General features: G+C 33.3%; 2 protein-coding genes and 1 long non-coding RNA gene across 3 annotated transcripts; 2 read left to right on the forward strand and 1 right to left on the reverse strand.

The window, feature by feature from the left end:
• Positions 1-2,476: 2,476 nt before the first annotated feature.
• Positions 2,477-4,810, reverse strand: LOC145335140 (uncharacterized). The gene is made up of 6 exons (XM_080180873.1): positions 4,593-4,810; positions 4,320-4,377; positions 3,754-3,800; positions 3,507-3,594; positions 3,231-3,350; positions 2,477-3,043 (listed from the first exon to the last, which is right to left on the reverse strand). Exons 1-6 carry the CDS (start codon positions 4,778-4,780, stop codon positions 2,849-2,851), a joined length of 696 nt encoding a protein of 231 aa, XP_080036999.1. The 5' UTR covers positions 4,781-4,810; the 3' UTR covers positions 2,477-2,848.
• A 1,347-nt stretch (positions 4,811-6,157) lies between these two features.
• LOC145303694 (uncharacterized) lies at positions 6,158-10,259 on the forward strand. Its single transcript, XR_013873789.1, has 4 exons — positions 6,158-6,238; positions 7,554-7,613; positions 8,602-8,626; positions 10,195-10,259. It is a non-coding gene; the product is annotated as an uncharacterized LOC145303694 (long non-coding RNA).
• A 1,929-nt stretch (positions 10,260-12,188) lies between these two features.
• On the forward strand, positions 12,189-20,549 carry LOC145335335 (transient receptor potential cation channel subfamily V member 5-like). The gene is made up of 6 exons (XM_080181071.1): positions 12,189-12,253; positions 14,445-14,542; positions 18,262-18,315; positions 19,575-19,674; positions 20,145-20,198; positions 20,530-20,549. The coding sequence occupies exons 1-6, from the start codon at positions 12,244-12,246 to the stop codon at positions 20,547-20,549; spliced, it is 336 nt and encodes a 111-aa protein (XP_080037197.1). The 5' UTR covers positions 12,189-12,243.
• The last annotated feature ends 435 nt before the right edge of the window (positions 20,550-20,984 follow it).

The following is a 20,984-nucleotide window of genomic DNA, read 5'->3' on the forward strand; positions in this document are numbered from 1 at the left end:
TATTCAAGTCCAACACATCTCCATCGGAAGGACAACCCACCTCTATTCTAAATGCACATTGGTATTCTTCTTTAATAAGACTCAATTTACACCTATCCACCAACTTTGCGTAAGATTCTTTGGATGTTTTTGCTTTATCACAAGCAAGAAGTCCAGCAGCCAGCAGGTCTTGAAACGAATACCATTCTGTGTGCCATCTGTTGTTCATGAACAATAGATTATTAGCTTGCACCGGATAAAAAAACTGAACCTCAGGTATTGGGTTACACCCTAAAACAAGTTCAAGATCTAACGGTATTCTTAGAGGTGTCTTTGAACCCAGAGCAACTCTAAACTCTCCAGACAAGGACTTTCCATCACTTACAGCACAAACAGATAAAATAGAATTTATGCCTTGTTTCAACAGTTCAGGTGTAATTGTTGGATAATAAGAACCAAATTTATCAGCAGTTTGGACCAACCTTAAAATAAAACAAGTCATACACTAAATAGTTTAAAATAAAAATAAAACTAATAATGAATTCTACTATAAAGAGTAAAATTTCATATTAACCATTAATATTTAAAAATAAATTCTGACTATAAACAGTCAGATTACATAAACATAAAATTTTATGTGCAAATATTAATTACGAATTTAAAACTTCAAAAACAGATTTCAAAATATGAGAAAATAAAAATCCTCAATTAAAATAAAAATTTTCTTTTCTTTCTACGTTTTAATACATTATTATAATTAATAAAAACTACTTACTTATTTGGATTCGGTACCATCGTTTCAGTTCTTTGGGCCGAAACCCGCCGCCGCCTCTCTGTTGAAAAACTTTTAAATAAAATTTAAAAATCTGAAAATATAATAAGATTAAAATTGATAAAAAGGTGAATTTTAGATAAAAACAAGGTAAAAATATAAAAATTATAAGTTACAAATAATCACGTTCATTGCAAAACATTAGAGAAAATTTCCATTCATTTCAATATACTTGAAATACCAATAAAGCAAGATGATCATTAAAACGGCCATAGATAAAGAGAGAGAAAGAAAGAGTGAGACTCTCTATCTAGAGAGGGGGGGAGTAATCAAGAGAGAAAAACATTGATAGATATAGAAAAAGCTATAGAAAAAAAATTATGTCTTCCATCCTAATATAAACAAACTAAGTAAAAAAAGTATCAAAAGTCTATAATTCAATGGCAATCTTAAAGTATATAATTAATATCAGGGATCGAAAAGGATATACCAATTGCAAAAAAATTATGTACATCACAATTGATGATCCACAAAATTACCCCTGATGTTGCACTCAACTTAATGAACCAACAAATAAAAATTCAAGAAAAGTACCCACAGTTGTTAAGCCAACTAATTAGAAAACTGATAAAACTTTGAGGACTTATGTATAATAAAATTGCCCAATATCCCCTCCATCCCCCATCTAATTTTTAAACACTAGTGGTTTCACCCCAAGAAGTGTTGTGAAGTCTCTCCCCCCCCCCCCCCCCTATTGTTGCTTACGTGTTTTAATCTGCATAGTTTTTATGTAATACCTATATTTGAGACAACTTATACCTTACAGGAACTGTAAATTTTTGACAATGACAATTTTATTTTTTCGGGGGGGGGGGGGGGTTTGGGAGAGGGTTAGTTTTCTGTTTCATTGACTCTTCATGTTATTAATGTGGGGGGGAGGGGGAGTATGTATACGCTAGGCACTTTGGGGGTATAATTTACATATATCTTTTATGATATACAGATGTCTAAGATTTGTTTTCCTGAAGATTATGAGACTGACAGATGGACAGTCATTGTTAATATAATTGTTACTAGCGGCTACGCCTCTAGTGGCATTTAAATGTTTTTATTTTATTTCAAATATCTAATTTGAGAAAAAATTTGTCTATGTTACGATCGGTTGTTAAATTCATGTCCCTGCGCAGCACCACTACGCTAGTGATACTATGCGGCAGGAATATTTCAATTTTTTTGATTATATTGTTATTTCTCTTCGGAGGATAGTGGTACCCTCCCCTAAAATAGTTATAAACCTTCCTGGGACCTATGAGAAGCTACCCTGTTAAGGAGAACCAGATTGGTTCAGCAGTTAGTGAGATCCTTCGGTACAAACACACAGACAAACAGACATATGCCCCTAGAGGCCTCTAGTGGCATTTAAATGTTTTTCTTATATTTAAATAAATAGTGAGATCCTTTGGTACAAACATACAGACACACAAACACACAGACAAACAGACATCCTGTTACTTTAGTATAAGGATATTGAGCTTGAGCTTTGCTACTTAAAAACAATTTTAAAAGTATAAAGGATATATTTCATAATCTGTTTTTTATAATCATTTGTACAAAAATAAATATGTTTATTAGTAATTGTTTTAATTCCAATATTGAGATATGTTAATTTTACACAATTTTGGTAGTTCAAATATAAACAGAGATGATGACATCCAAAAACAACATTGTTAAAAATATACAAATGGATATTATTAGTCTTTAATCAAGAATAAATTTATTTGTGAATAAATTTCAAAACCTTATGTATATATGTATAATTCTTGCTTAATAATAAAGGGATATGTGGCTGGATAGTTTCAATATCGGGTATTAGGCATGATAATAATACATAATACAGTATACAGAAAAAAAACTAACCTCCCTTTATGCAATATTTATTTAAATGAAATTGGTAGGGAGTTTCTCTACTCTGTGGGCAATTTAAGAGAAAGTACTAGATCAAGTGTATTGTTTCTTTAAAATATTTATTTTAGAAAAAAAGTTGACTAGGGTCAGTTGTTTGTTTGTAATTACCTTTACTTTTATATGTGACATACTTCATCTCAGTTCAAAACCCTCTCCCTCCCTGGGGCGTTTCAGATCTACAATCTTTTCTTTAATTCTCTTGAAGCAGCAGCAGCAGAAGATGATGAGTAAGTATATGATGAATATACCAAATACAATTAGGCCAATCAGGTCTCCTACTCCCAAGTAGAACCAAATTCCAGTAGCATTTGCTTGTTGGACTTGGCACTTTAAAAATAAAAGTTTATTATTTTTATCACATAAGTTATTTTTCTTTTCCATATCTATATTGCATAGTAAAGATGTGCATTCTACTAACTTACCCAAAGAGCCCTGTAAATTTCAATATTTTGTAGAGGGAGGTTATTTTTGTACTCAAATGAGCACTTTCAGAGAAACTTTTAAAATTTCTTGCCTGCAATTCATTGTCATCGAAGAACATTCCCTCAGGACAGGCACATTCACCAACAATTGCTGCCAAGTCTCCACCAAACCAAGCACGTGACATGCTGAAGTCTAGCTCATAATCTTGACACTAAAATATAGCATCTAGTTTAAAGTAGAACAATGTCTGTCCGTGTCTGTGTATGGATAATTCTTAGGGTCTTGCTTACTGCTGAACAGCTGGGGCTTTATTGATATTCTTTTTAATTTTGCATTTTCTAATTAGACTTTTTATATATGTACTTACATACATACTCCTATCAATCCATTGACAGTCAGTATTACTTCTGCAGAGCATACCATCAGCTTCTCGCCAGCTGTTCCAATCATCAAACCTGTTTTAACGGGGTTACCAACTTCTGTATTTTTCTATTTTTTATTTGAAAACTAAATGGTATAAAATACTTCAAAATATTAATATTGAAGTAATTTGTTTAAATGTATTTATTGAAGAGTTAAAACAAATTTGAAATATATAGTTGATAACTCTGTACCTGTAATCAAGACCTGCATCAATGAACTTGCCTGACAGCTTTGCTAACTAAAACAGCAAAATCAGATTATAAGTGAAGATTACATCAATTGTTTATAACAGATATATTAAACTTTTATTGTATGCAAATTATACAGTGTGTGTAAATAACGCAGAAAGGAAGAGGTTATTAAACTGTTAATTATGCAAGTAACCAAAATTCTCAAATTCAGTGGTAAAAGTTTTTAACAAATGATCTTAATCTACTGAAGTAGTAATTTTGTTTCTCGTATTCATTTGAATATTGTGGATAAGAACCGGTTCTTATCTATATGAAAAAAATATGTCTAGCATCGTATTATATCCAGCCCTCTACAAATATAAAAATGTACAATCATACACGGCATGGGCTAAAAAAACTGGTTTTAATCTTATAATTTTACATTCTATATCTGCTTTTGTTTATAATACGATGCAAGAAATAACTATTATTATTCCTTTTTAATTGGGTTGAGAAAGATTTCTAACTGAATGGTTTGTTTATTATTGTTCCATCCCTTGAGGTTACTAAAATAACTAAATAGTTACCTTATATCCAGCATACACCCCAGCACCAATGACTGCACCCTTTACCAGCTTTCCACCTCTGAAATTAATCAAAGTAGCTAGCTGTGAAACTTGAAATCTATAATTAAAAAGCAGAACAATGTCCGTCTATCTATCTACTTTTATTTCTTGCTAAACTCTGTCACTACTTTTCAAGTAATATATCTACTGGTCTTGGCAAAGTAATATTTTAAAATATTGAAATTATTACTTTGCTACTTATTAACATATTTATCCTTATTGGACTAAACTTACTTTGATTTTCCACCTCCTGATCCTCTTGAACCTCCACCACCCCTGCCACCACCTCCACCCCTTCCTCCTCCTCCACCCCTTCCTCCTCCTCCACCCCTCCCTCCACCTTTGCCCTCTGCTCCAGTATAAAGGTGCAGTGTGACCAAAAGGAACAGGGTTAATGCTATTTTGGTTAATAAAACTCTCATTTCTTTATGTTCTAAAAATAATTTATAAACTATAAGAGCTATCCATTATGCCTAATAATCTAATAGTTGAAAAGTAATAAGCAATATATTAAAATTAACAAAAGATTTTAAGCCAACAAATTGGAGAACATGTTAATAAACATTGAAAACCCCTAAAATTTACAGTCTAATTTCCCTATCTTAAATCTTATAGGCTATGTACAATTTTTGATTATGCACTACTTATGAACTTTAAAAATCACAAAAAAAGACCCAGGACCTTAAAATAAAGAACTCAAATGTCAATTATAATAAAGCTCTGAATGTACAGACAAAAACAACCTGACTGATTTATCCTAAAGGATAAAAAGAATTTCGTAATGTGATTTTAGAATTTTAAAATATAATTCACATTTAGTATTGTTTTACACTAGCCTAGGTTTATGGACACAAATAGTTTTTAACAATGTTAACTGTTTTTGGCACCATTGCTGTGAATTTAAATATTTTGTTTTATGATATTAATTGTTTACCCTTAACAGTCAGGCCCCTTTCTGGACCTTACTCAGTTAGTAAGGGGGGGGGGGGGGTTGGTATGTCATTAAATGCCACCTCCTATTATCTCAACTCCTATTAGAGGAGAGCTAGAGGGCTAATAAAAATTTGTATGTCCCCTATTTTTGATAAATTTCTGACTGTAAGTAAGTCAAAGTCATTTTAACGCCCACTCCCTGACCATAAAGAGCTAAAAAGCCAATTTTGTTGTAAAAAAAAGCTTATTAATCAGGCAACCCTAAATTAACTCAATTTATGGTGTTACAAAGCTTAAATTTGTTAAAATGTCATTATTACTAACACATGTAAACAAATGGAATGTCCTTAACCCCGGCATGGTTAATTTTAAGATGGTTAAAATCTTATACTGTCATATATTACTAACAAACACGCCCTAAAATGCAGAAATTTCTTAAACCCAGACTACTCCCAAAATGTAGTACGCAACTAATCATATTTTTTCTTATTATTATAAATTAATATATTCAATATTATGTAACAAAAAAGTATGAGTAAGAATTAAAATTTTTAAACTTTTAACTCTGTAAACTTAATTGGTTGATTGTTTGTATTAGTTTTTAGAAAAAAACAACTTTTAAACTCTTAACATCATTTCTTGCTGAAATTTTTCTCCATCAATCAATTCTACAAAAAATCACGAAACCTTTGGAAGTTAGCTGGGGGTATATCTTGTTTTTTCATATAACTGAAGAGGAAAAGGGGAAGGGGGTTGTGGGGAAATTTTCTTTAGAATTGTTTGTCAGAATATCATTCCCTTTTCCATGCTCCCAGCTGGCTGATATAACAATACCCTATATCTATAACTAATAAACAAATTTTTTTAGTTGAGAAATGCAAGATACCATATGAAGACAGAGACTTTTGTTATCTGCAAACCTATGAAACTCTGGAAAAACAGATTAGGTAAGTAAGATATATACTACACTGAGTTATGAAAAGATCTATAATATAGATGTATTTACAGATAACTAGTCCCTTTCTTTTTATATGACCTTATTGGTCTGCTATTAAATTATTTCTTGCAACTTGGCTGTGTTAATACACACCACACCATTGGTTGATTTTCAATGACCCAATTGAAAATTGGCACAAGGACAGTGCAATGAGGAGAAACAGTTATTTATCCATTTCCCTCTCTAGTGTTTTACTCTAATAGGTTATGATCCTTCAGGAAAGGGAGGTGTGACAGGAGACAGTAAAATACACCCAAAACACTTTCACCCTAGTACACCCTAAAAGATAAAATTTGAGTTGGGTGGGATTCTTCTTATGTAAAGTAATTTTTTGTGGCTTAAAGTTTTAGTTTCACTGTAGAGATATAAACAAAATAAAACATGCCTTACATATAAACATTCAGATTAATGTAAACTAAGTTTTATAGAACTTGCATTGCAAGTCAGAAAGATGAAACAGATAAAGGGGTTTTACTGGAATGATTAAGTAATCATAATTTCATAATTAATTGTAATGATGACATCATTCATATATAAGCTAAAGAAATTATAATAACAAGGATGACAACATCTTTACACTTCTCTTTGAAGGGTTGTGGTACCTTCCCACAAAATAGTTATAAATCTTTACTTGTTCTATAAGTAGCTTCACTGTAAAGGAAAAACATATAGGATTAGCAGTTTGTTACAGAAAGACACACACAGATCCAGTTACTTTTATAAGGACTAGTGGCAACGCCTCTTGAGGCCTTTTAAACAAGATTTAGTGCTACAAACAGACAGACATCTTGATACTTTTTAATCAGGGAGGGAAGGGACATTGGGCTGTTTATTACACTAGTCCCTAAAGCTAATACCGTTTTCTTAACAACTTTGGAGACTTTTATTCAATGTAATTGCTTAGATCATTAAGTTGAGTGTCCAAATGTTTCAATCTATAAGCGTAATCTACAGAAGGTGTAATTTTGATCATGATTAGGGATGTACATTATTTTATATTGGTCATTGTTTTAACCCTTTAGATCCCTGCTTTTTAAAAATGATGATTACAAAACTTCTTGGATGAGAAGTGAATGTGTTTTGGTGCTGTAGAGCACAATCTTTCTTATAATACCTCCCAGTGTCCCTAATATGTAATAGATCAACCATAGAACCCACCTGAGAAGGGGGGGTGGGAGGATTTTTTGTAATTCATAAACAATTGACAGTTTCTGTGAAGTAAAAGTTGTCGCAAATATAGGTATTAAACTATTTTTAAATTCTAGGATGGGAAGTGAGTGTGTTTTGGTGCTCTACAGTATCATATATCTTATAATTGCTGCAAGGTGACTGAGTTTTAACATTATTCACTTTGTCTGTCTGTCCATTCTCCATTCTATTGGTCCATCAGTCTATCTGTTAGTCTATCTGACAGTCTATCTGACAGTCTATCCGTCAGTCTATCCATTAGTCTATCTATCAGTCTATTAATCAGTCTATCCGTCAGCCTATCTGTCAGTTTATCCGTCAGTCTATCCATCAGTCTATCCGTCAGTCTATCCATCAGTCTATCCATCAGTCTATCCATCAGTCTATCCATCAGTCTATCCATCAGTCTATCCATCAGTCTATCCATCAGTCTATCCATCAGTCTATCAATCATTCTATCCATCTGTCTATCTGTTAGTCTATACATCAGTCTATCCATCAATCCATCAGTCTATATATCAGTATCATTAGTATATACATCAGTCTTTCCTTTAGTCTATCCATCAGTCTATCCGATATTCTATCCATCAGTCTATCCATCAGTCTATCAATCAGTCTAACAATCAGTCTATCCATCAGTCTATCCATCAGTCTATCCATCTGTCTATCATTCAATCTATACATTAGTCTATCTGTCAGTCTATCCATCAGTCTATTTATTTGTCTATCCATCAATCTATCCATCAGTCTATCTGTCAGTCTATCCATCAGTCTATCCGTCAATCTAACTGTCAGTCTATCCCTCATTCTATCCATCAGTCTATCCCTCAGTCTATCCCTCAGTCTATCCCTCAGTCTATCCATCAGTCTATCCATCAATCTATCTGTCAGTCTATCCACTAAACTATCAATCAGTCTATCCATCAGCCTATCTGTCAGTTTATCCGTCAGTCTATCCATCAGTCTATCCGTCAGTCTATCCATCAGTCTATCCATCAGTCTATCCATCAGTCTATCCATCAGTCTATCTATCAGTCTATCTCTAAGTCTTTATCATTCAAATATTTTAATATTGATTTCCCATATAAATTTTTGCGAACTTTTTTTATTAAAATTTTATTCCAGAGAACGCTGTTTTCTCGGTGCTGAGGTAAGTAATATTGATCTTTCTTTTATAAAGTTTTAATCTACTAGGACAATTATTTCAATAGGAGTATGTTATTGTATTTTATATGTAAGTAATATTGATCTTTTTTTATAAAGTTTTAATCAACTAGGACGAATACTTCAATAGGTGTATGTTATTATATTGTATATGTAAGTAATATTGATCTTTCTTTATTAAGTTTTAATCAACTAGGGCGAATACTTCAATAGGTGTATGTTATTATATTGTATATGTAAGTAATATTGATCTTTCTTTATAAAGTTTTAATCAACTAGGACAATTATTTCAATAGGAGTATGTTATTATATTGTATAGGTACGTAATATTGATCTTTTTTTATAAAGTTTTAATCAACTAGAACAATTATTACAATAGGAGTATGTTATTATATTTTATATGTAAGTAATATTGATCTTTCTTTATAAAGTTTTAATCAACTAGGACAATTATTTCAATAGGTGTATGTTATTATATTGTATAGGTAAGTAATATTAATCTTTCTTTATAAAGTTTTAATCAACTAGGACAATTATTTCAGAAGGCTCATGTTATTCTTTACTGTTATCTAATTAACAACGTTTAAATAATTTCGCCCTTTGGGCTAACAAAACTGGTTTTAATCTTAATTTTTTTAATATCAGCAAAAAGCTGTGTCTGTAATACGATGCGATAAATAACTATCATAATTAAAAAAAAAAATTTTCGTGTTTTAAACAGATCTATAGTATAAATGTATATACAGATAACTACCTCCCTTCCTTTTTCAATCACCCTTTTCGTCTGCTTCTAAATTATTTTCTGCTACTTGGCTGTGTTAATATAATCGACACCGTTGGTTGATTTTCAATGACTCAATTGTGAGTTGGCACAAGGACACTGCGATGGGAGATACAGTTATTTAACCCCTTCCCCCTCTGGTGTTTTAATCTAATGTGTGTTGATTTGTATGGAAAATAAAATTTAAGAGTAGCTGTGCTCTTTTTAAATAAAACTATGAATGGATGAAATACGTACATAATAAAAACAATTATGTAACCATATTTGGAGCTTTAACACAAAGTACCCTGTTAAGCCAGCTGTTAAGCACTTATATCCCACACCCCACCTCTCTTATTTACTAAATATTTTTAAAATTAGAGGGTTGGGATAATTTTTAATTTGTTGAATTATTAAGGTCAGGCTAGGTTAGTTTTAATGGGTACTGGGTTGAGAAAAACTTAAAATAAAAGCAGCAAAAACATATCAGTGCTCAAAACTAATTTCTCAATTATAAATACTAATTTATAATTATGATAATTATACTAATACATGGGAGTCAAATAAGCCTCACATAACCTTTTGAGCACTGAAATCATCCTCCCCTTATTTTTGTAATAAATTTAAATAAAAGTCAAGGAAGTAGGTTTTTTTTTCTCTCTGTGGTTTAACCCTGCGGTGCCAAATATAACCTAACCTGACCTAAAGTAACAAACAAACAAAGTAAAAACTTTTCTCCCTAGTACAATTTAACATACAAGATTTTATATTTCAAAGCTTTTTTATTTGTACAGGTTTTTAAAGAAAATATGATCCTGTGTCCTTCAAGAGTTATGTTTCTAGTTGCCTGTGTTTTGGTAAGTAATTTCACCAGGATCATAACCGGTTCTTGGCCATACTGAAAATTCATGTATCGTATCATTTCAATATAGTAAAATATAGATGATAAAATTAATACCAGTTTTGTTCGGCCGGGCCTTTCAGCCCCTTTAAGCGTATGAAACTAGAATTTATCTTATACCTTTTCATTTTACTATCCGTGGAAACCTGTCTATAAAAAAACAAATACGTATAGCTCCGAATCCAGTTAATTTCAATAACACTTTTCATAAATAATCATAATTAAGTTCCATATTTTTATGCAATTATTTCATAAAACAAGGGTGACATCATCCATAAAAGCGAAGCTCTAAAACGAAAGGACAATTGAACATTAAAACCTAAAGAATGTCAGGACTGAATAATTAGAATATTAATGCATTGAAGTCGAAACAATATTGTGAGTAATTTTGTGGCAAAACTTCTTAAATACATAATGCTGTTTAAGGAAATACTTACATTTTTATAAAATTGTTTTATATTAACATTGTACCTTGTGGTTATAGGAATCAGTTTTTCATAAATCAGATGAATAGGACAATTATAACATACAAAAATTTGTAAAAAATCAGCATGTTTTAAATGGACCTACGGACCTTCTGGTAATGATTTTGAGTTGTTACGCTTTCTAAATCGTACCTTATTGTTATAGGAATCATCATGCAAAGTTTGAAATCGTGACAATTCTAACCTGCTTCAATTAATGAAAAGAGCTAAATGTCCGGACAGACCTGAATTATAGAAAAACTTCGCTTTTAAATATACAATACTGTCCCAATTGATCACACATTTTAAAGCTGAAAGAGAACCTTCAAGAAAAGCGAATATATAAGTTTTCTATATTACAAAACCTTTACAATTCACAATTATAAAATGTACAATTGAGAAACTAAGTTATATAAAAACAAGGATGACAATGTCCATAAAATCAAAGCTCTGAAACGGTAGGATCAAAGGTCAATAACACTTAGTGTCAGAACTGAATAATCATGCAGGATAATGTTTAAGGACATACTTACATTTTTAGGACTTGATTTTAAAGTTGCTTCGCTTATAATATTGTACTTTGTTGTCCTTTGATCAGTATTTCAAAAATCAGATCAATCAAAGTATTATATCACATAAAAATTTGTTAAAATAGTTAAAAAATCTACACGGTTAAAATGGATGTACGCACATTCTAGTAACGATTATAGAGTTGCTGCGCTTTCGAAATCGTGCCGAAATATTACAGGAATCTCCATGCAAAGTTTGAATTTTAACATTCCTAAATTAACGAAAACAGCTATCTGTTCCATACGGACGAACGGACCGACCCTTTTTATTAAGATTCGATGTAGAAAAGATAAAAAAGGAAATAAGTAGAATTGTTCAATATCATTTTTGTCTAAAGACTCATTCATTCAGAAAAATTTAAACACAATTTATAGATGCTCTAAGATTTGCATTATATTTATTTTTCTGTAAAATGGATGTAGAACATATATAGATGTTATGACAGGGGGAAAATTGCTATATATCCTGTCATTTATTGATCAGTTCATTCCTCCAGTAAGAGTGGAGGGGATGGGGTAATATCGTTGTATTAGCCAGCTAGAAGTAGCATATTACCAGAATATGCGAGAATCTGGCACACTATCCACGTATTCTATATCCATTTATGCAACTTGGGTAGCTTTCTTTAGTGCCCTAGCAAAATAGGGATAGATAACACTGCTTTTGGCCTACCTATTCTATTGACGTCAGAAAATACCCTATATCCCATCTCTTTTCTAGAGGGCTTCTTTCCCCCTAACCTTTCTCTTTCCATCTACTATGACGTCAATATAATAGGTAGGCCAAACGCGGTGACATTTATCCCCATTTTCCTAGGGCACTAAACACAGCTACCACTTAGCATCCTTGTTAAGGTTCTATTGTGTGTCCCAGCAAGGTTGTTATGTCTTTGTGATCTTGAAGATACTATGGCAATAGGTAATTCTAATCTAAAAGTAACAGGATGTCTGTGAGTTTATCTGTGTGTAAGGAAGATTCTCGATAACCACTGAACCAATATGGTCCCAGCAAGGTTGTTATGTTTATGAGTTCATGAAGATACTATGGCAATAGGTAATCTTAATATAAAAGTAACAGGATGTCTGTGTAAGTTTGGTTTGTGTGTCTGTCTGTGTGTAAGGAAGAATCTCTCTAACCACTGAACCAATATGGTCCCAGTAAGGTTGTTTTGTCTCTGTGATCTTGAAGATACTATGACAATAGTAATCCCAAACTAAAAGTAACAGGATGTTTGTGCGTCTATCTGTGTGTAAGGAAAGATCTCGCTAACCACTGAACCAATATGGCCCCAGCAAGGTTGTTATGTCTCTGTGATCTTGAAGATACTATGGCAATAGGTAATCATAATCTAAAAGTAACAGGATGTCTGTAAGTTTGGTTTGTGTGTCTGTCTGTGTGCAAGGAAAGTTCTCTAACCACTGGACCAATATGGTTCCAGCAGGGTTGTCATGTCTCTCTGTGATCTTGAAGATACTATGGCAATAGGTAATCATAATGTAAAAGTAACATGATGTGTGTGAGTCTATCTGTGTGTAAGGAAAGATCTCGCTAGCCACTGAACCAATATGGTCCCAGCAAGGTTGTCATGCCTCTGTGATCTGGAAGATACTATGGCAATAGGTAATCTTAAACTAAAAGTAACAGGATGTCTTTGTGTACCAAAGGATCTCTCTAACCACTGAACCAATGTGGTCCCAGTAAGGTTGTTATGGATCTTGAGGATACTAATGCAATAGGTAATCTTAATCTAAAAGTAACAGGATGTCTGCTCGTCTATCTGTGTGTAAGGAAGAATCTCTCTAACTACTGAACCAACAAAGTCCCAGCAAGGTTGTAATGTCTCTGTGATCTTAAAGATACTATGGCAATAGGTAATCCTAATGTAAAAGTAACAGAATGTCTGTGTGTCTATCTGTGTGTAAGGAAGAATCTCGCTAACCACTGAACCAATATGGTCCCAGTAAGGTTGTTTTGTCTCTGTGATCTTGAAGATACTTTGGCAATAGGTAATCCTTATATAAAAGTAACAGGATGTGTGTGCGTAAGGAAAAATCTCTCTAACCACTGGACCAATATGGTTCCAGCAAGGCTGTTATGCCTCTGTGATCTTGAGAATACTATAGCAATAGGTAAACCTAATATAAAAGTAACAGGATGTTTGTGTTTACCAAAGGATCTTGCTAACCACTGGACCAATATGGTACCAGCAAGGTTGTTATGTCTTTGTGATCTTGAAGATACTATGACAATAATTAATCTTAATTTAAAAGTAACAGGATGTCTGTGTATCTGTCTGTGTGTAAGGAAAGATATCTCTAACCACTGAACCAATATGGTACCTGCCAGGTTGCTATGCCTCTGTGATCTTGAGGATACTATGGCAATAGATAATCCTTATCTAAAAGTAACAGGATGTCTGTGTAAGTTTGGTTTGTGTGTCTGTCTGTGTGTAAGGAAGAATCTCTCTAACCACTGAATCAATATGGTCCCAGCAAGGTTGTAATGCCTCTGTGATCTTGAAGATACTATGGCAATAGGTAATCATAATATGAAAGTAACAGGATGTCTGCTCGTCTTTCTGTGTGTAAGGAAAGATCTCGCTAACCACTGAACCAATATGGTCCCAGCAAGGTTGTTTTGTCTCTGTGTTCTTGAAGATACTATGACAATAGGTAATCATAAACTAAAAGTAACAGGATGTCCATGTGTTTATCTGTGTGTAAGGAAAAATCTCTCTATAAATCGTGGCTAGTATAAATGAATTGAATCTTGTTTGACTGAAATCTTCATATGCTAGAAATTCCTTTTTTTAAAGTTGACTTATTATCATGTCTGATTGATTATCTATCGTAATAAATCTATTGAAATTTGTGGCTCTGTACAGTGCTCTTGTAAAATGAGGATAGATGTCACTGCTTTTGGCCTATCTATTCTATTGACGTCAGGGAATACCCTTTACCCAATCTCTTTTCTAGGTGGTTTCTTTCCAACTTCCCTTTCTCTTTCCATCTACTATGACGTCAATTAAATAGGTAGGCCAAAAGCATTGACATCTATCCCCATTTTCTTAAAGCACTAAACATTGCATTGATTTCTCTTTATATTTTAGCCATTATGACCTTGACTGGAAACCATTTTCTGTTCTTCTGTCGCGGATTTAAATTGGTTGGGCCTATGGTTATCATGGTCTACAGAATGTTGGCTCAGGTAAAATGTTCCTGGAATCGATTATTCATCGTAAAAATGCTCCTGGGATCGATTATCTCCCATTTTAATTGGTTGGGCCCATGGTTATCATGGTCTACAGAATGTTGGCTCAGGTAAAATTTCCTGGGATCGATAATTCATGGTAAAATGTTCCTGGGATCGATAATTCATGGTAATATGCTCCTAGGATCAATTATTCATTGTAAAATACTCCTGGGATCGATTATTTATGGTATAATGTTTCTTGGATCGATTATTCATAGTAACAATGTTCCTGGAATCGATTATCTTCCATTTAAATTGGGGGTGGGGGGGCTATGGTTATCATGGTCTACAGAATGTTGGCTCAGGTAAAATGTTCCTGGGATCGATTATTCATGGTAAAATGTTCCTAGGATAAATTATTCATTGTAAAAATGCTCCTGGGATCGATTATCTCCCATTTAAATTGGTGGGGTCTATGTTTATCATGGTCTACAGAATGTTGGCTCAGGTAAAATGTTACCGGGATCGATTATTCATCGTATAAATTCTCCTGGGATTGATTAATCATCATATAAATTCTCCTGGTATCAATTATTCATCGTATAAATGCTCCTGGGATCGACTATCTCCCATTTAAATTGGCATGGCACTTGGTTTTCATAGTCTACAAAATGGATATAGATTTCACCGCTTTTGGCATACCTATTATATTGCCGTCATAGTAGGGGGAAAGAGAAAGGGAAGGGGCAAAGAAAACCCCTAGAAAAGTTCAATTGATTGTTCATGGTAAAATGTTCCTGGAAACGATTATTCATGGTAAAAATGCTCCTGGAATCGATTATTATCTTGTGGTAATACGACACCCAGACGGACAGGCAGTTTACAGAGTTGCTTCGCTGTGACTTATGATAACAAACCCCCTGCACTAATCTTATTATATCACCATCTATCTCATGACCGCTGTTGACCCCGCAACCCAGCGGTCAAACTGGCCTGCCTAAATGTGGGGAGGGGACTCAAACATGCAACTATCACGCGTCCCTCACGCGCTTATATAACCGGGAGGCGCTGCCTCCCCTTTTACCACCGCTGCCCCCACAGCCTGTCTACCGCCGGGAGCTAAGCCCTAGCGTCCCACACCCCCTTCAAACCTAACCATTGTTATAATCTGTTGTATATATATAGTAAACATTGCTTGTAAATATTATTCAGTTTAAATATATAATTTCTGTATGATTGAATCCTGCTTGTTTGTTTGGTAGAATAATTAAAGGCTAGGGCTCGTTGAATCCGAACTCGTTACCCTGTGGGCCGAGAACGCTCGGCTTACCAGAATCTCCCATATTCCAAATTATGTTTAAGCCTTCTTTTGTTTGTTAAAATTTTTTGCGAACATATATATATATTTTTGATTAACAATAATAATTCATTAAAGTGTAAAGATATTTCTTTAGCAAAATTTCTATAGAAGTCAATAATAAAGTTTTCAAAATTAAAAACAAGGTGTGTAGGTTTCTTGAAAGGATTTAATAGTTCGTTTTATTTTTCATTCTGTTTTCCTCAATTTAATTTTAGTTATTTAACTTTGTCTGTCCGTCTGTCAGGTTTTTTAACGTATCGCTATTTATCGACTAAACATCTTCTCTATAATTCTGTTTGTCCTTCCATGAATTTTTAGTACTTCGCTACTTATGGATGTTGTCATCCTTGTTTTACTAGCTTAGGTACTTTATATTCATAGTTTAAAAATATATATAGAATGGGGAAACGTAAATTTATTGGCTGTTGTTAAAGATATACTTGTTAACATTCCCATCATTATAAAGCTTATTTAATAATAAATCATCAATGGCAGTCGGGAAGCTAAAAGAAACATTTTAGCCGCTTTTATCATTTTCAACTGATTACCACATAATGTATTTTTAACGGACACACTTTATCTGTTATTTTTATTTTAAGTCAAAACTATTTACCACTCCATCTTTTCATAAAACTTTTCATCAAGTAATTTTGCTCAATTTATAAAACAACTTATGCTAAAAACACATTATTTTATTATATAATTATTTTACCTGTTTTTTTAGTGCGAAGCTATTATGTAATAGCAGGGATATAAAGGGATAAGACAGTGGCCGATTAATTTATGTATGTCCCCGTGATGATGCACAAAATTACCTCCTTTATAGATTGCAATTAGTGTTTGAACTAATCAAAATTCACTAAAGTCCCCAAAGTTGTTAAGCCAATGAATAAGAAAACGTTATCATAAAACTTTAAGGACCAGTGTAATAAACAAGAAGATATACCAAAAATAAACAATTCTTTAACGAAATAAATTTTTTGTCTGAAGCTTAGGATCTCAATAACTACTAAACCGAGAAAGTTCTCCATTTCAAGAAAGCTTTAAATATGTCCTAAGACGATCCTTGTTATGGTTTTGGGCTATTTTACTGTTTTATTCAAAGTAAAAACATTTAGTCATATTCATAATATCTCTTAAACTGCTTTCGTTTGATTTGATCATGATTTTTAGAGATGCTTTATTTATGTGTCCTTCATATCATTTTTACAACAAAAAAATGCTGTTTTGAGATCTTTCTTTTCGATATACTAGTTAGTTCACCCCTAGCATAAAACTTTGGGGACTAGTGAGATAAACAGCCCATTGCATTGGTTGGACTTTTCCTTTGACTGTCCGTCCGTACCTCTCTGGGGGAAATACGATTTTCTCATCTGCTATTTAAGATAGACGGCTGAAATTTTTGGTGAAGATTACCAATATCAATGAGCATGAAGTGTATAATTCACTTTGTCCGTCATTCTGTCGGTCATGCATAAAAAGACATAAACAAGAAAGACAACATCTATATTCTATAACTTCTTTTATTTTGCTCTATTTGACAGACAGATTAACAGACCTCAATTATAGATTAAAGAGATAAGACAATGCCCAATAAACTGATATTCATCACGAATGATGATACACAAAATTACCCCTTCTGTAGATTAAAATTGGTGATTGAAACATTTGAACACTGAACCTAATGAGATGCTGTGAGTATTGGTGCAAAAAATATGACGTAACAAAAAAAATTAGCCAATGAGAGGCCGTTATTGACCAATGGTAAAATTTATAGTGGCCTCTCATTGGCTAATTTTTTTTGTTACGTCATATTTTTTGCACCAATACTCACAGCATCACCTAATGAATCAACCAATTAAAATTCACTAGAGTTTCCAAAGTTATTAAGCCAAGAAAACTTTATCATTGGAAAGCTAGTGTGATAAACAGACTAATGTCCGTTTCTTTTGTCTGTTTATTTTGCTATTTTAGAAAGACGGATGAATAGAGCCCAATTATAGAGTATCTTTTGAACTAAAAATTTATAATTAGAAATCACGCAACTTCTTATTAAGTAGAGTATAATACTGTAAGGGAAGGGACATTGGATTGTAAATTATCCTAGTAACCAAAGTTTTAAAGTCAAATACTCTTATTTGTTGGCTTTTAAAATGGTTTCGTATAGCCAATTAAAATTGGTTAGTTGATTCAAACTAGCAGTGCAAAAACTTTCACAAAATTAAGATGCCACATAAATAAACTTTTTAACAGAAATAATTAAGATCTAAATTCAAAGTCTAAAAATTGCGGCCACAGATGCCATTCAAAGTTCTCTGATGACCTTCAGATGCCAATTATAAAGTAATTTTTCACTTTTTTGTTATATTTTTAGGATATTGTCAGATTTGGAAGTGTTTTCTTCATTTTTGTTATGGGTTTCTCACAGGTATTTAAAAAAAAACAGTGCTCGTCAGACGCAACTAAATCATAAATTTAGACCCCTTTGGATGCTTTGAAAAATTTGTTGAAAATGGAATTCCCATATTTTTGTTAAGTTTAGACTTTCATTTTTTTTTTAGATTTTATAAGGCGGTCGCCGATTCCTGAAAAAAAACGGTAGCTCGTATAAAAAAATGTTTTTACTTATTGAAAAAGGTAGGAAAGAAAAAAGAAGGGGAATTAAATATATGAAAAGATCATTTTGTAAAAGTTGATAAATATATTTATATATGAATACAGCAATACATTAGCCAATGATCACATGTATTGGAACATGCAAATCTTTCATATCTCTCTGAAAACAAAAACGAGTATAATTAGCAAAAATATGTATTAACCCTTAACGGTCGGGGGGGGGGGGCGTTGAACGCCCCCCCATCCGGTTTTTTCTATCTCATTTTCTGTGTGTGAAAGATAAAGAGCCCAAACTGCTTGACTTTTTAAGTATGGGTATGACACATAACTGAGAGATGGAATTTTTTGAATATCTTCATCCTGGCGGGCACAGGATGCTAGCAAACCTGGCAGGGTCATCCAGGTAAAGAGCAAAAATATTTTTTTGACTAAAACAAAGCACTTTATCATACCAAATTACTAAAAAATCCTCTAGTAGTACATCCTTATATGAAATACAGGTGTTCAAGTCATTTTCAGGTTCCAAGTATGATCCTGCAGGTCCTGATCCTCCAGGTCTCCAGAAATCTTTAAAAGGCTCCTGTGGCCGCAATTTTTGATCTAGAGACTTCAAATTTTAAACTTAAGCTTTTCTGACATGTCTACATAACGTATTAAAATTTTATGAAGATCCGCCGCCCCCCCCCCCCCCCCCGACCGATTAAGGTGCGGCTAGGGGCCCGACTGTTAAGGGTTAACACAAACAGAAGGTAAAGAATCTTTTACTCGATGAAAATAAAACAAAACATGAATAAAGTATAAAAAGATATTATTTTTGAACAACACACATTACTGAAAAACTTGGCCTTCCTGCTACTACATCAGGGATTAAGGTAGCACGGCATCCTGGCACTTCAGGATTGTTTAGTAAATGTATTCTTTGGCCTTCCTGTAAACTTCAGGGTAAAGGTATCCATATTATTTCCCCAACTAAAATACAAATATGAAGGTCAGGTTATTTGACATTCCTACGCACATTTTATTTCTTGAGTTTTGTCATTATGAATGTCATCCTTGTTTTTTTTTTTCTAGGGTTATTATATCATCTTCCAAAGCTTCAAATCCGAAGATGAGTCGAACCCAATGCCTAATCCCATCGAATCTATACTGGCTGTTTTCCTCATGTCATTAGGTAAGTTATACTAGGAGATACTGGAATGGCTTGGGATGGAGATCCCTTCACTAATCATGAATATATTGGCAAGATTATCTATCTATCTAGGAGATACTGGAATATCTTGGGATGGAGTTCTCTTCACTAATCATGAATATATTGGCAAGATTATCTATCTATCTAGGAGATACTGGCATGGCTTGGGATGGAGTTCCCTTCACTAATCATGAATATATTGGCAAGATTATCTATCTATCTAGGAGATACTGGAATGGCTTGGGATGGAGTTCCCTTCATTAATCATGAATATATTGGCAAGATTATCTATCTATCTAGGAGATACTGTCATGGCTTGGGATGGAGTTCCCTTAACTAATCATGAATATATTGGCAAGATTATCTATCTATCTAGGAGATACTGTCATGGCTTGGGATGGAGTTCCCTTCACTAATCATAAATATATTGGCATGGTTATCTATCTGTCTAGGAGATACTGGCATGGCTTGGGACAGAGTTCCCATCAATAATCATGAATATATTGGCAAGATTATCTATCTATCTAGGAGATACTGGCATGTTTTGTGATGGAGTTCCCTTTAACTAATCATGAATATATTGGTAAGATTATCTATCTATCTAGGAGATACTGGAATGGCTTGGGATGGAGTTCCCTTCACTAATCATGTATATATCGGCAAGATTATCTATCTATCTATCTAGGAGATACTGGCATGGCTTGGGATGGAGTTCCCTTCACTAATCATGAATATATTGGCAAGATTATCTATCTATCTAGGAGATACTGGCATGGCTTGGGACAGAGTTCCCTTCATTAATCATGAATATATTGGCAAGATTATTTATCTATCTAGGAGATACTGGCATGGCTTAGGATGGAGTTCCCTTCACTAATCATGAATATATTAACAAGATTATCTATCTATCTAGGAGATACTGGCATGGCTTAGGATGGAGTTCCCTTCACTAATTATGAATATATTAACAAGATTACCTATCTATCTAGGAGATACTGGAATATCTTGGGATGGAGTTCCCTTCACTAATCATAAATATATTGGCAAGATTATCTATCTATCTAGGAGATACTGGCATGGCTTAGGATGGAGTTCCCTTCACTAATTATGAATATATTAACAAGATTACCTATCTATCTAGGAGATACTGGAATATCTTGGGATGGAGTTCCCTTCACTAATCATAAATATATTGGCAAGATTATCTATCTATCTAGGAGATACTGGCATGGCTTGGGATGGAGTTCCCTTCACTAATTATGAATATATTAACAAGATTATCTATCTATCTA

The sequence above is a fragment of the Acartia tonsa genome, chromosome 13 (assembly GCF_053477335.1).
Source record: "Acartia tonsa isolate MP-2025a chromosome 13, ASM5347733v1, whole genome shotgun sequence".
NCBI lineage: Eukaryota > Metazoa > Arthropoda > Copepoda > Calanoida > Acartiidae > Acartia > Acartia tonsa.